Source organism: Pipistrellus hanaki (genome assembly GCF_964339955.1).
Source record: "Pipistrellus hanaki genome assembly, chromosome: 11".
In the NCBI taxonomy this organism is placed as follows: domain Eukaryota; kingdom Metazoa; phylum Chordata; class Mammalia; order Chiroptera; family Vespertilionidae; genus Pipistrellus; species Pipistrellus hanaki.
This window is the reverse complement of record NC_140513.1, coordinates 42,894,002-42,909,334: the sequence shown is the minus strand read 5'-3', so window position 1 is coordinate 42,909,334 and position 15,333 is coordinate 42,894,002. Positions and strand designations below refer to the sequence as shown.

Sequence of the window (15,333 nt, the reverse complement as noted above, 5' to 3'; positions counted from 1 at the left end):
CTCCCCTCCCCCACCCCCCACCTCCAGGTAGCTGGTAAGAGGTCACAGCCCCCTGCCAGGGCACTTCGGGAGGTTGGTTGCTGCCACCCACCCCCAGTTCCCCATCGCAGCCACTGGTTGCCATCTGCGGGTCAGTCGGCAGGGTGATCAGACGCCCACTCACACATGCCTTGGCCTGGTGCTGTTCCGTGCTGCCCCCTGGTGGTCAGTGCACATCATAGCTAGTGGTCGAACACCTTGTCGAACAATTTGCTTATTAGGCTTTTATTATATAGGATGGATTTGAATTTTATCAGATGCTGTTATAGCGTCTGTTGAGATAATTATATCATTTTTCTTAGTATAAATTTGGTGGACTACATTGATGGATTTTTAAATATTAAGCATGATATTGCAATCCTGGCTACACCCCACCTGATTATGATTTATTGTTCAATAAATGTATTGCTGAGATAGATATACAGTTAACCCTTGAAAAGCATGGGTTTGAACTGCACTTGCCCACTTTTATGTGTATTTTTTTCAATAAATATACAGTCGTCATTTTGTATCCTTGGTTTTTACAGCCATGAATTCAATCAAGAACAGCTAAAAAACAGTATTTTTCCACCCATGTTTGGAAACACTCTGAGGTAGAGGGCCGATTGCATGCATTTTCTACTCCATTTAATATAAGGGACTCCAGCATCCTTGGGTTGTTTGTGTTCCTTTGGGTAACTGCCGGGGTCCTGGAATCAGGTGCCCTCTAATGCACCAGGAGGACTGTATTTTGGTGATGATATTTGTGTTTTTGTTCAGGAGAGAAATTACTCTGTAGTCATCTTTTGTTGTAATGTCTTTCTGGTTTTGGGCTCATGGTAAAGGCTAGCCTCATTAAAATAGTGGAATATGTTCCCTTATTCTTTTCTTGGTAAATTATTTATTTTAGGTTGGCTTTTTATTTTTACTTCCTGAAATGTTTGATAGAATTCACCAATAATCTGGAGTTTGTTTACTCTGTTAGAAGGTATTCAATTTCAGTATAAATTGTTTTTCCCTTTCCTTTGGTAATTTGTAGACTTTAAGGATTTTATTCATTTAATCTATATAGTTGAATTTATTGGCATTAATTTGTCTTTATTGTACTTTTTTTTTTTTTTGTCTTTAGGATGTTATTTCACTTTTTATCCTTGTATTCAAAATTGTGTCTTTTTTACTCCTAAGCCTTTCTTAATGTTTATCATTGTATCAATTTTTCTTTTGTTTTTAGATGTCTGTTTCAATGGTTCTTTTGCTCTTCATTTCCTCTTTCCTAATTTAGGTTTAATTTTTTTCTTCATTTTTTAGCATCTTAAAGTTGAAACTTTAGATTTCTTGCATTGTTTTTTTCTCCTAAGAAAAATATTTAAAACTATAAATTTCCCAATCTGCATTACCACAAGCAGTGAACTAGGGTACCTTTGTCTCCACATCCTTACCAGGACTTTTGCTGTTTGTTGATTTATTGATGGTAGTTATTCTGGCAGATGTGAAGTGGTACCTCACTTTTTAATTTACACCTCTCTGATAATTAGTGATTTGAGCATTTTTGCATATGTCCCTTGGCCATTTGTATGTCTTTGGAGAAGTGTCTATCTAGGTTTTCTGCCCATTTTTTAATTGGGTTGTTTGTGTTCCTTTTGTTGAGTTATATGAGTACTTTATATATTTTGGAAATTAACCCTTTATCACATGTATTATTGTCAAATATGTTCATCTCTACAGTAGGTTCACTTTTCATTTTGGTGTTGGTTTCTTTTGCTATGCAGAAGCTTTTATTTTGATGTAGTCCCATTTGTTTATTTTTTTCTTTGTTTCTCTTGCCCTAGGCATTGTATCAGTGAAAATTCTGCTATATGAGATGTCTGATATTTTGCCTCCTATTTTTCCTCTATGATTTTTATGGTTTCTTGACTTACATTTAATTTTTTTTAATCCATTTTGAGTTTATTCTTACTATGTTGTAAGTTGGTGGTCTAATTTAATTTTTATTCATGTATCTGTCCAATTATCCTCTCATCATTTTATTGGATACTAGAGGCGATTGGGACCTGACAGCCAGGGGGAGAGACCGGGAGGTTGGCCAGTAGACCCCAGTCAGGCTATCGGGGCCTGTTGGCAGGGGAAGGGCCAACTACCACTTGGGTGGGTGGGTGGCGGGCTGATCGGGGCCTGCCAGCCAGAAGAAGGATCAGGGGAGGGGACCAGGAGGTTGGCCATCAGCCCTGGGGGGGGGGGGGGTGTTAGCCCTCAGACCCCTGGGAAACAGGCTGCATCCACCGCCACCCACCCCTGGTTCCCCATCCCAGACCACGGGCCCAGCCCCAATCAGATAATTAGGGCCTACTGGCCAGGGGGAGACACCAAGAAATTGGCAGGCAGGCCCCATCAGCAGTTGGGGCCTGTGGGCTGGGGGCAGCTCCTGCATTGAGCGTCTTCTCCCTGGAGGTCAGTGCATGTCATAGCAACCAGCCATTCCATTATAACGGTTGCTTAGGCTTTTCTACACTAATAAGAGAGAAATATGTAAATTGACCTTACCTCTATCAGGAGGGAATATTCAAATTAGCAGGATAGAGATAGTGGTGGTCCTGCCCCCCCCCCCCCCAGCTGCTCCAGGCACAGAGATCTGGCCAAAACCAGCAGTTGGACACCCCGCAAGAGGTCCTGGATTCGAGTGGATGTAGGCTAGGCTGAGGGAAACCACCCCCCTCTCCTTCCAGGCATGAATTTCGTGCATCAGGCCTCTAGTTTTTTTAATAATATTGAACAGTGCCTCCTTGGATGTTAGGTAGAGAAACTCACAGAGTGGTCAAACAGTATGCTTATTTATAAATTGCTTTCCTAAACAGTTTTTATACTTATATTTATCCTTGCTAATAGGAATCAGGTTCTTTGAGAAAATGGTTGATTCAGGATCTAGGACAGCAAATGGGAGAGATAAACCTGGAACAAACTTTCCTGCAGAAAGCAGGAGAATTAAAGATTATAGTGGTCATGTCAGAAGAAATAGGATTCTATTTGAAGGGACTGCCATTTGTCAAAGATGGAACAGTTTTAGATGAACAAGTTCTATGATTGAAAAGCATCAAGTATTTTCAAAATCCAAGAATCTTAAGGATACAAAGCAAACTAAAAAATCCATTGCAAAACTACACTAGGAGGGAGCTAGGGGATAAAGTCATCATTCTTCAGACTGGCTCAAGAAAAGAATCATGTATTTACCTTATACTTCCCGTACAACCCTATATCAAAGTCTCCAAATTATTGTTGAGAGATATTTCATTATAGAAGTCTACTAATAAATGAAAATGTATAGCAGAATTAGACTAACTAAACTTGCAACCATTATTAATTGAAATACTATGGATAGAAAATGATCATCATTGGCTACTAATATCCTCAGGGAAAGCATGGATACATGCATTCGGCTGACAACACCAGACCCCTCTGATTATATGTAACAATAGAGGCCTGGTGCATGACATTTGTGCACCGGGGTAGGTCCCTCAGCCCAGCCTGTTGCCTCTTGTATCCAGGACCCCCGAGGGATCCTTAGCACAGCCACAGAGGTGGGAGTGGCTCCTGCCACTGCTGCTGTGCTCCCCAGCCAGAAGCAGGGCTGGGAGCGCACTAATCACCAGCAGGCAGCTCCTGCATTGAACGTGTGCCCTCTGGTGGTCAGTGCATGTTATAGCTACTGTTGTTCCACTGGTTGCTCAATTTGCATATTAGCCTTTTATTATATAGGACTAGAGGCCTGATGCATAAAGATTTGTGCAAGAATGGGCCTTCCTTCCCCTGGATGCCAGCACTTCCTTCACTCTGGCTGGAGCATCCTTTCTGCTCTGTCCCAGAGCCGCCTTTCAGCCTTCCCAAGCTCGGTGCCTGCATATGCAAATTAACCTACCATCTTTGTTGGGTTAATTTACATACTCCTGATTGGCTGGTGGGTGTCATAAAGGTATAGTCAATTAGCATGTTACTCTTTTATTTGGTAGATGTTACAGAAAGAGAGACAACCTGTTGTTACATGACAGCTGATATGATGCTATGGGAAGTGCACAGCTTTTCAAATTTTGAACCTTTTCAAGGCCTATGATCTACCCTATTATATTACATGCTGTGGACACATGAACTTATTAAAATTCATCTCAGGGATGTTATCATCAGCCAAATCTAGAATTTCAGAAATTCTACACAATGGTCCAGTCTCTTCAACAAGTAACAATCAAGAAATAAAAAGGATGGGAAAATACTAGAGTCTAGAGGCCAGATGCAGATGCATGACATTCATGCAAGAGTAGCCCTTCCTTCTCCCGTCTGCTGGCACTGGCTTCCCTCTTGCTGCCGGCAGGCACCCAGGACCCAGGCTTCCCTCTGGCCTCCAGCAGGCACCCAGGACCCGGGCTTCCTTTTTAGCCTCGGCCTTGTCCAGAAGGTAATCTGGAAGGACGTCTGATCTAATTAGCACATTATGCTTTTATTATCATAGATGATAATTATATATTAAAAGAGAAAGATGGGAAAAATACAATATGTAGACTTTGTTTGGGTCCTGATTTGAACAAACCAACAATAACAAGTCATTGGAATAACCATAGAAATTTGAACCATGACTGGATTTTAGGTGGTTTTAAGGAATGGCTAATATTTATATGTGATATTAATATTGTGTTCATGTTAAAAATAGGTCTTATCTCTTAGAAACAAAATGATATACTTATCAGTGAAATGAAAGTCTCTGCAATTGCTTTTAAATAATCCTCTGAGAGGTTGAAAGATGAGGTCCTGTGACAATTATTTAGATGATGAATAAATGAGTTTATTATAATATTTATTCTACATTTAAGTGTTTGAAATTTTCCATCATGAATTTTTTTATATATATATTTTATTGATTTTTGTACAGAGGGGAAGGGAGAGAGTTAGAAACATCGATGAGAGAGAGTCATCGATCAGCTGCCTCTTGCACACCCCCTACTGGGGATATGCTCACAACCAAGGTAAGGTACATGCCCTTGACCGGAATCAAACTCGGGACCTTTCAGTCCCCAAGCCGATGCTCTATCCATTGAGCCAAACCGGTTTCGGCTCCATCATGAATTTTTTAATTAAAAAATAAATTTAGCTTTAACACCCAGGGGAAGATAATTCTTAAATTTTCAAAATAGTGAGAAGCTTTCAGAATTTTCACCCTAAACATTTGAAGTATGTATAATATATACATACCTACAGGAATGTTATAGAATTTTTTTTCAGCCTCATTGCTGCAGTTGATCTGGGCCCAACCAACATGCACTTATCTTAAAGGATCTTAAGGATCACATCTTAAGCCATTCTCACATCGATCACCAACCTAGAAAAATCTTTCAGGTAAATCTAATACAGTGCATTTTTTTCCTGTCACTCACTCACCAAGGTCCTAATATTTGTTTTTCAGGTACAGCAGGTACAGACTGTGCAACAGGTACAGCATGTCTACCCAGCTCAGGTGCAGTATGTGGAAGGAAGCGATACTGTCTATACCAATGGAGCAATGTAAGTTTATGTGGGAGTCTTTTTAATTCTCCTGCTTGAGGCCAGAGATCTTCTACTGGGGCAGTTTCCATAGTGTATCCAGTCCAGCTATGCTCCCTCTGCTATATGTCAGCCTGTAAGATTTTACCCAATAAGGCTTATTTTATATTTGCACCACATAGTGTTAGGTATTTGCACAATGTAGAACTGGTTTGTTTTTTTTTGTTTTGTTTTGTTTTTTTATTTGTAAATATATAAAAACCTAAGCAACCAAACAATCAGTCGACCAGTCGCTATGACTCACACTGATCATGAGGGGACAGACGCTCAATGCACAGGATTTGGCTCCGGCCTGTCTGGGTCTGGCCTGCAAGGATTGGGCTTCCTCCTATCTGGATTGGGCCTGCAGGGGTTGGGCCGAAACTGGCTATCCAACATCCCCTGAGGGGTCCTGCATTGCAAGAGGGTGCAGGCCATGCCAAGGGACCCCACTGGTGCACGAATCCATGTATCAGGCCTCTGGTATGCATATAAGATATTTGATTAATCTCTTCCCACCCTTCCCTCTGAGATTAATCAGTCCGTTCCATGTTTTCATGCCCGTGGTTTCTGCTCCTGTGTTGAGCATCTGCCTCCTGGTAGCCAATGCATGTCATAGCTACTAGTCAGCTAGTTGGCCATTCACTTAGGCTTTTATATATACATACACACACACACACACACACACACACACACTAGAAGCCGATACAAGAAGATTCGTGCTAGAATGCACTTTCATTCCCCTGTCTGCTGGCACTGGCCCAGCCCCTTTCAACTCAGAACCTGGAGCTGCCTCTTTCTGTGCCAGCCCCGCCTTCCCACATTACCAAGAGGCCCAGAGACTGGGGATGGGGCAGAATACCTGCATCCCACCTGCCCACACCACTTAGCGCCTGTGTATGCAAATTACTGCCATCTTTATTGGGTTAATTTGCATATCACTCCTGATTGGGTGGTGGCTTAGTGGAGTTAAGGTCAATTTGCATGTTTGTCTATTATTAGGTAGATAGATTATATATAGAGTATATGAATAATTGGACTGCATGTATATATGGTATACAAAATCCAAATATAATGAAATACATGTGGAAATTATTGATTAATGTAGTAAGTACTTCAGTTATTTCTTGCATAGTTCAAAAGGGAATGTTCAGAGGAATTTTTTAATGTTTTTTTTAATGAAAACATATTTGAAATATTATTATCTAATTTCTACAACACTGAACTACTAGGAGTAAGTTTTTTTTTTTAATTACCATTTTGTATAAATAAACTATTTGATATTTAAATACAGAAAACATCTGAAATAAAAAAGGATTGTCTTTCGCCATGAGTCAGAGCACTATGCAGTGTCATTTGCTCAGGACCCAACTGTCTCCCTTCTCTGTATGCACACACTCTGAGATCTTTTGCTGTTATTATACATACAGGCCTTCCTGTCTGGTCCTTAGAAAAATCAGCCTCTAAAGCACTGCTGACAACTGAGGACTCATTAATGTAGATGTTTGACATATATTTTAAATATCCGAGTTTATTGAATAAAGATAATGTTTGCTGTATAAAAAGAAAACCTCTTTTTTCACCTTCTCCTGTCTAAAGTATGTATATATTACATGTAATATCATATATCACATTATATACATATGGAGATATAGAGAGGAGGGGGGAGAGAGAGAGAGAGAGAGAGAGAGAGAGAGAGAGAGAGAGAGAGAGAGAGAGAGAAAGGGGTTGTGGGGAGAGAAAGGGTGTTCCCAGAAATTCCTAGCTGCTTTTTGCTTTCATTTCATTGGCCATAACTGTGTTACCTCGTAATCATTAGCAACCAGCAACCTGGGAATAAGAGCTGTAGCTTTCGTGTCCATATGCTAGAAAGTGGCAGGGAAAAGTTAGTTGGAATGATGTTGAGAAAGTTAACTCTACAATATCCAGTATCAACCACAGTCATTTATCATAATTCCAGAGCAGGGTGAGAGATTACTAGAGTGTGACTTTGTGAAAGTTAATACAACCTGCTTCACTTTTTTTCCTCTATGAGATGGATATAGTTAGCTTATCAAAAGTGCTTTGTGTAATATCTGAGAAATAGTGAACACTCAATAAACACTAGTTGTTGCTGTTAAATTATGTACTGTAGTTATTTCCTAAGACATTTTTCTCTCCTATGTAGACTCTAAATTCTGCATATTGCCTTGTGTATTTTTAAACTACCCTACCACTGACCTTCTATATAATAGGTAAATGTGTGATCAGTGAGTCAATTTATTCACAAAACCTTGGGAAAACAGCACCTCTAAAGTTGACTAAAATTATATGGCCTATTTAAGCACAGAAATGATTCAAAGTAAATATCTCATGCCAACATGTATTTTATATGGCTCATTAGCTCAGTTGGTTACATCATGACTGATGAGGTCTAGATTATGAGTTCATTTTCCATGGAGTCCAGTTCGCTTTGATCTGGCCTGTACAGGCTCAGATTGTATCTCAACTGTAGCCATTCATGCCATAAATGTGCACCCTTGGTCAAGAGAAAGGAGGATGCGTCTTTAGAAAGCATAATTTTTTATTAAGATTCTGCAGCATCATTTTCATATTTACTAAAGAAATATTGTGTTGCCATGAGTTATAGTAAAAATTTTAGTAGCTCGAGGACTATGAATGTTTTTCTCAAATATAGTAAAAGTTTTTTTCAGCAAAAGCCATTCCAGTTTCTTTTTTCATTTTGTAGTGCTGGCATTTTACTATGCACAATTCTTGTTTCTAATATTCATTTTAGGTTCTTTATATTCCCTCTTTTTATTTGGTATACTTCCATGTGTGTTAGGAAAGATTATTCCATGTTCTCCCACCACACTGAATTAATAGCCAGTTAGTGTCTGGTCCCTGATTTGGGGCACAAATTCTTCCTTCTGTGTGATGATAAATGCTTTTTGCTGATGATACTTCCTGAAGATGGGGATGCCAATCTTTATCATGAACTTTCGAGCCCTCAGTCCATGGCCTACAGCCTGTGCATGCTCAGTCAGTGCTGGTCCACCCACGCTCCTGTCACCAGCATCCTCATGCCGAGTAGCCATAATGCACGGGTCTCACTTGAGGTGATGATTGCCCTCACAGAGATGTGTCATCACTTAGGAAAATGTGCAGTCATTATAATTTAATGATACTAAAGTGTCTACCTGGTTTTCACTGTGAATATGGACATTTACTTGCCAGCATGACAGACTTCACTGGGTGAGTTAGTGAGTGAGCATATGTTTAAACTGAACAATTGAGACGTGCAGGGAGTTGGAGTAGAATAACTCTTTACTCAAGGGGAAAGTAACTTAATTCCTTTCACTCCCGTTTATTTTATCATTGCCTTGTAGTAACCCAGGCTACATCTGTATATTTTCTTACAATTGTTTTCTCAAGAAGATTTTTCTCAAAGGCTGTCTATATTTTCTGTCTTGTCCATTTCTACATTGTCTGTAATTTATAATCTCTAATCATTTAGAATACTATAATTAAACCTGCTGAGAAACATTTCATAACATGTAGAGAATCCGATTCAGTTGAAATTTATTGATGTAGCTAAGAAATCAATTTTGTAAATGATTTTCATCTTTTCCCCACTCCTTTTTGACTCATACTTCCTGAACTCACTCCTCCATCATGCTAAAGTAGAAATAAATCATAGTATATCAGGACCAACTTAAGAAATATTTTACTTTTTTAATTTTGATTATTTCCTTATATCAAACACTCTTTGAAGCTTATCTCTGTTTTAAACATATCAATGTTTTAAAATGCTCTAGTGTTCATTGCATGGGTATTTGTTATAATAAGACTTGACACATAGAAACCCATCTCATGTTTTCCTATTTAGATTATAGATTTATCATCAATCCCAGTACAGAATTTATCAAACTGTATTTCATAAAATGTTAGTCCATTTATGGTTACAAAAGCAGGGAAATACCACATGAAGGCCCTTCTTTTGAGGTCTCTAAATTCCTATAATTCCTATTATTAGTCTTGTAAAGGCTCTGAGTAGTCCTATGGGAAAGAATTGCAGTATTTTAAAATCTGCGCCACAGAACTCTTTTATTTGAATAGTCCTATCTAATAAAAGAGTAATATGCAAATTGATCATCACTCCAACACACAAGATGGCCTCATGTGGACACAAGATGTGTGCCACAAGATGGCCGGCAGGGGTGGGCAGTTGTGGGCAATCAGGCCAGCAGGGAAGGGCAGTTGTGGAGGACCAGGCCTGCAAGGGAGGGGGCAGTTGGAGGGGACCAGGCCTGCAGGGGAGGGCAGTGGGGTGAACCAGGCTTGCAAGGGAGGGCAGTTGGGGGAACTGGGCCAGCACAGGAGGGCAGTTGAGGGGGACCGGGCCAGCAGCAGAGGACAGTTGGGGGGACCAGGCTGGCAGTGAAGGGCAGTTGGGGGACCAGGCCTGCAGGGGAGAGCAGTTGGGGGGCACCAAACCTGCATGGGAGGACAGTTAGGGGGCCTGGGCTGTCAGCGGAGGGCAGTTGGGGGGGACCACACATGCAAGGGAGGGCAGTTGGAGGGACCAGGCCTACAGGGGAGGGCAGTTGTGGGGACCACACTTGCAAGGGAGGGCAGTTGGGGGGACCAGGCCTGCAGGGGAGGGCAGTTTGGGGGACCAGGCCTGCAGGGGAGGGCAGTTGGGGGGACCAGGCCTGCAGGAGAGGGCAGTTGGGGGGACCAGGCCTGCAGGGGAAGGCAGTTGGGGGCGACCAGGCTTGCAGGGGCAGGTATTTGGGGGGGACACCAGGTCTGCAGAGGAAGTTATTTGGGGGGGACAAGGTCTGCAGTGGAGGGCAGTTGGGAAGACTAGGCCTACAGGGGAGGGCAGTTGAGGGTGACCAGGCCCACAGGGGAGGCCAGTTCGGGGGGGGGGAGCTAGGCCAGCAGGGAAGGGTATTTTGGGGGGGGGGAAGACATTCAGGGGAGGGCAGTTGGGGAGAACCAGGCCAGCAGGGGAGGGAAGTTGGGGGGACCGGGCCAACAAGGGTAGGGTAGTTGGGGGACCAGGCCAGCAAGGGAGGGCAGGTGTGGGAGGACCGGGTCAGGAGGGGAGGGCAGTTGGAGGTGACTGGGCTGACAGAGGAGGCCAGTTGGGAGGGACCAGGCCAGCAGGGGAGGGCAGTTACGGGTGACCATGCCAGCAGTTGAGGGCAGTTAGGGGCAATCGGGCTGGTAGGGGAGAAGTTAGGGGCAATCAGGCAGGCAGTCACGCGGCTGGGAGCCAGCAGTCCTGGATTGTGAGGAGGATGTCCGATTGGCAGTTTAGCCTGATGAGGCCTAAACTGGCAGTCGAACATTCCTTGAGAGATCTCAGATTAGAGTGGGTGCAAGATGGGCAGAGGGACACCCCCACTTCCCTCATGCACAAATTTCATGCACTGGGCCTCTATATATAATAACATCACATGATATACTTTGAGTAGTGTTACAATATTAATATATTGACATTGAATAGATTTATTCAAAATCCATAAGTATGCATACTGGACTCGTTTTTAAAATAGTCGTTAGTTGAAAATCATGTAGTTAGCACATTTAAAAAAAAAAAATCACCCAGGTTTTTTTCTATGCACTTTTAAAATGTTTAATAAGGAACCTTAAAAAAGATACTCTTCAAGTTGTTTTTTGTTTGTTTTTTGTATTTCAGTGCAATAGTTTTAAGATTTGTGGGTTAAATTTTGCTTTTCTTAAATTTATTATTTTATATTATTAATAGTATTACAGATAATCCCCCAGGTTTCTCCTATGCTCCCCTCCACCAAGCCTCCTGCTAACAATGGGAGCACTCCTTCAATGGGAAGGTGTGGTCCGAGACTTCCAGGTGGACAGAACCCTCCTGACTCCCTCTGTTCCATGGTACACTGGCTCTTCTTCCTGGCTCTTCTGTTGTTCTGGGTTTGGGAACCCTGAGTGGGATTGAAACCCTCTATTCACAGTGTGGGGTGGGGTGTATATATGTGTCTCTGTGTGTGACACCTATATATACACATGGATGCACACACATATGGAAAATATAATGTACATGTATTATATACACATACAAAGTGTGGGGGGGGGGGTGGCAGCTCCAGGGCGGGAGCTTTGCAGTTGAGAGAGAATATCCCTCCTGCCTCTCAGCTTACTGTGCCTTGCAGTGGGCATTCCCTTTTTGTGTGTCTGTTCCTCTTACCAGTCTCTATGTGGCTTCTTCAGTGCTCCTTGGATATAACATTTCATATCAGCTACACTTCAGTTGGTTTTTCAAATCTATTGCTCTGTAGTTTAGCTGTAAATCTGGTTCGTGGCTGGGAGCAAGTGCAGGCAGCCTCCAGCTACTCCATAGCCATCTTACATTTTACTTTCTTTTTATTAAAATGCCGTCTGCTAGGAAGAAATGGTTATACGGGATCTCTGAAATTGATATGGAAGGAATGTTTTCTTCCTTTTTGCTTCTTCTAATGTACACATTAAAATTGGTGTAGAATCTGATTTGTCATGTGGATTTTAGGAAGTATATGCCTGGTTACTTAGGAATCTCCTGGGAAGAGAACAGCCCCTTTTGTGCAAAAAGTACCAAGGTCCGTCTATAATTAATTAGAAAGAACCTCTTTCATGAATCCCACAGCAATTCCCATTTCTCTCAAAATGGAACACTTTCAAATATGGCTTCTTAGAAATGTCACAGTTTGTAAGGTCAGGGAGATCATTTATTTCAGTTCTTCAACTTTACAGTTGAGTAAACTGAGGTCAGGAGAGGTAAACTAATTTGCCTGGCTAGTTAGTGTATAGAGTTCCTATTTTATGACTCTGAGTGCATGGTTCTTTTCAGTGAGCTGCAGGTGGTAGTCTTTTGGTCTTGAATTATTTAGGTTGTTAGGGGAGAGGGATGATTAGTTAGAAAAAAAATAGTGAATTTTATCTGTTGTACTAGTAAGTTGTAGATAGTAAATTGTATACCTTATTATAGATAATTGAATATGACTTTTTAAGACTAAGCTTTTTGTTTTCACATGAATCTATATTCGTGGTTTTTAAAATTCCATCTTATACTTTTATAACTAAATATATTTTGTGAATATAAAATGTTCTTTTTATATTCATAAAATATGTGGAAAACTCCATCATATGTAACAATTTTTCAATGTCAGATATATATTATTGTAAATAGCTTTTAAGAGAAAATATTATTCTTTGACTGCCCTGCCTGTATTACCTTTTTATTATTTTCTATTAGTAAATTAAATGAGGTTGTGAGTTCGGTTTCAGTCAGAGTGCATATCTAGGATGTGTTTTCAATTCCATGTCGGAGCACACATAGAAGGCAACCAACTGATGTTCTCTTTCACATCGATATTTCTCTCTTTCCCTCCCCTTTCCCCCATGCTCCCTTCTCTCTAAAATAAACAAACATACTCAGGTGAGTATTAAAAATATTCTGTTTGAACAAAGATTTGAAAGCTAAAGTGAGAAGACTTACATTTGAAAAAGTTGGGAATCATAATATTGTGTCTCAGAGAGACGGAATCTTTTAGGATGTGAGTATAGTCCTTCAGCTGTATAAATTCTGACTCCTGAAGGCTGAGCTTTATAATGACAGAAGGTTCTAGAGGACATTACCAACAAATCCTAGTCTGGCCATCAGAAACCGTCAGACTAACAGAGTTGCTTCCCAGGGAATGCTCTGAGGCCCAGGCTGCTTTTAGTTCAGTGGTGTGCCTGACTTTGGGCACTGGACATAGAGTCTCTTTGCCTGGGTTAGTATTGTGAGTATTGTGTTCGGTCTCAACAACATACACACGTGCTCTAGCTGCCTCCATTTGTTTAAGTCCCACTGGAGAATATGTCCATCTTATTAATGAAGGCCTGGTTTCTGTATCCCTCTTAATAGTAAAGCCTCTCAGGGTTGATCGCATATTCTTCAGCCTCTCCCAAGCTGGCTTTCTTCACATTACAGTGAAATTGCTCTTGTAAGCGTCATTGGTGACTTCACTTGTTAAATATAATAGACATTCTTATAGATTAAATGTTTAAATACCTAACAGTCAACTACCCAGCTGCTCTATACTTGAATCACTGTCTCTTTTTGTGTTGGGTTTTGTGGTGTGTTTTTCTGGCTATATTCTTCCATTTCCTACCTGTGTGAATCCTCCTTAGTCATATTATTGACCAAATAATTTTTCTGTGGTTTAGACTTTGTGTATGTTTCCCTACCATTCTCTAACAGAAACCACATTTTGTCTGTTATTCTTATGGCTACCTATTTTTAACTTAGCTAATACTTGTCTTTTCCCACTAGAATGTAAGATTCAGGTAGGCAGGTACCTTATTTGTTTGCTCTCCATTCTCTCTCTAATACCTGGAACAGTTGTACATAAGTCCTCAATTGACATCTGTAGAATGAGTTAAATAAAGAAGAGCATTTAGTGGCAGGTGAGACAGGAACAGGCTACTCAGTAGTTTAAAATACATAGGGGAAAATGAATGGAACCGAATTGAGATGCTGCGAACCACAGTATTAACATCACTTTTCTTTTCTTTTCTTTTTTTTTTTTTTTAAATCTTTTCGGTACAAAACTCTTTTGGGCTATGCACCCACTCCCCAACCCCCAAGTACATGGTATAGTAGTATTAACAATCATTACTATGCTGTACATTATATCCCTACAAGTATTCATCTTATAATTGAAAGTCTGTCCCTTTTGTCTCATCCCCATGAGTCCTAGACCCCCAACCCCTGGAAACTACCATTCTACTCTCTGTTTCTATAAGTTTGATTTTTTCATATACAAAAGATGAAATTCTACAGTACTTGTTTCTCTGTCTGACTTATTTCACTTAGCCCAATGTCCTCAAGTTGCATCCATGTTGGTGTGAATGGCTGAATAATATTTCACTATATATATTTATTGTTAATAGCCATTGAAATTAGCAGAAATAATTATGTCTCCTGAATTTAGACCGAGGCAAGTATTTTTAGTCTTGTAGAATAGTATTTATTACTTTATATTTATGATTATTTTTTTATTCTGAGGTAATAATAAAAGTTTGTCAGATTACTTGAATTCCTTTCTGAATTACTGTTCTCACAAAATGGCACATCCCTCTTTGGTGTATCTTCTGCCTTTAGTCTGACTTGGAGCACTCAAGAGAAGGTCTATTTAGAAACTCAAATAAGTAGTTCATGCTGACCAGCCAGAACTTCCATATCACATGAACGCAGTGTGTTGAATAATGTCGCTACTGCTATGTAGGGCTGGGAGCAAGTGACTCACATAAAAACTTCACAATGGGAAACTGTTTAAGGCAGAGTTCTTGGTTTCAAGCAGCAGAAACCAACTCTGGCCTTATAAGAAAAACAAAAAAATTATTGAAAGATATTTTTGATTTAGGGAATTTCCAGTAAGTCTGGAGAATTAGGCTGAAAAAAGACAGATACAGGCAACATTAGCAGCCAGACCATAGACAAAGCCACACCACAATAGTCCAGTAAGTACTCCACACCCCTGCACCCATTCCAGACACTGTCCATCATTGCTACCACTAGCTTCTCTTTATAGCTCTAAAAGGGGGCTAGCAATTCCTAACCTGTGTGATTCACTTAGTGGAAATTAAGTGAAAAATATATCCCCCATCTCTAGAAACAATTCTCCCTAGTTCTTCAGTTCTCCTAATTCCCTCATGCCCTCTCAAATATATTTTTAAAATTATTCTGTCTGCCATCACTTATTTCCTTAG

At 40.6% G+C, this 15,333-nt stretch overlaps 1 protein-coding gene across 7 annotated transcripts in view; it reads left to right on the top strand.

The window, feature by feature from the left end:
* RFX3 (regulatory factor X3) overlaps positions 1 to 15,333 on the top strand; it is a gene marked incomplete at its 3' end in the record, with an annotated part of 272,770 nt that overhangs the window by 161,921 nt on the left and 95,516 nt on the right. For all 7 annotated transcript variants that reach the window (XM_084899509.1, XM_084899510.1, XM_084899508.1 and 4 more), the window contains one exon: positions 5,462 to 5,559. In XM_084899509.1, the coding sequence (XP_084755635.1) occupies positions 5,462 to 5,559 (98 nt within the window). The remainder of the gene's footprint in view (positions 1 to 5,461; positions 5,560 to 15,333) is intronic.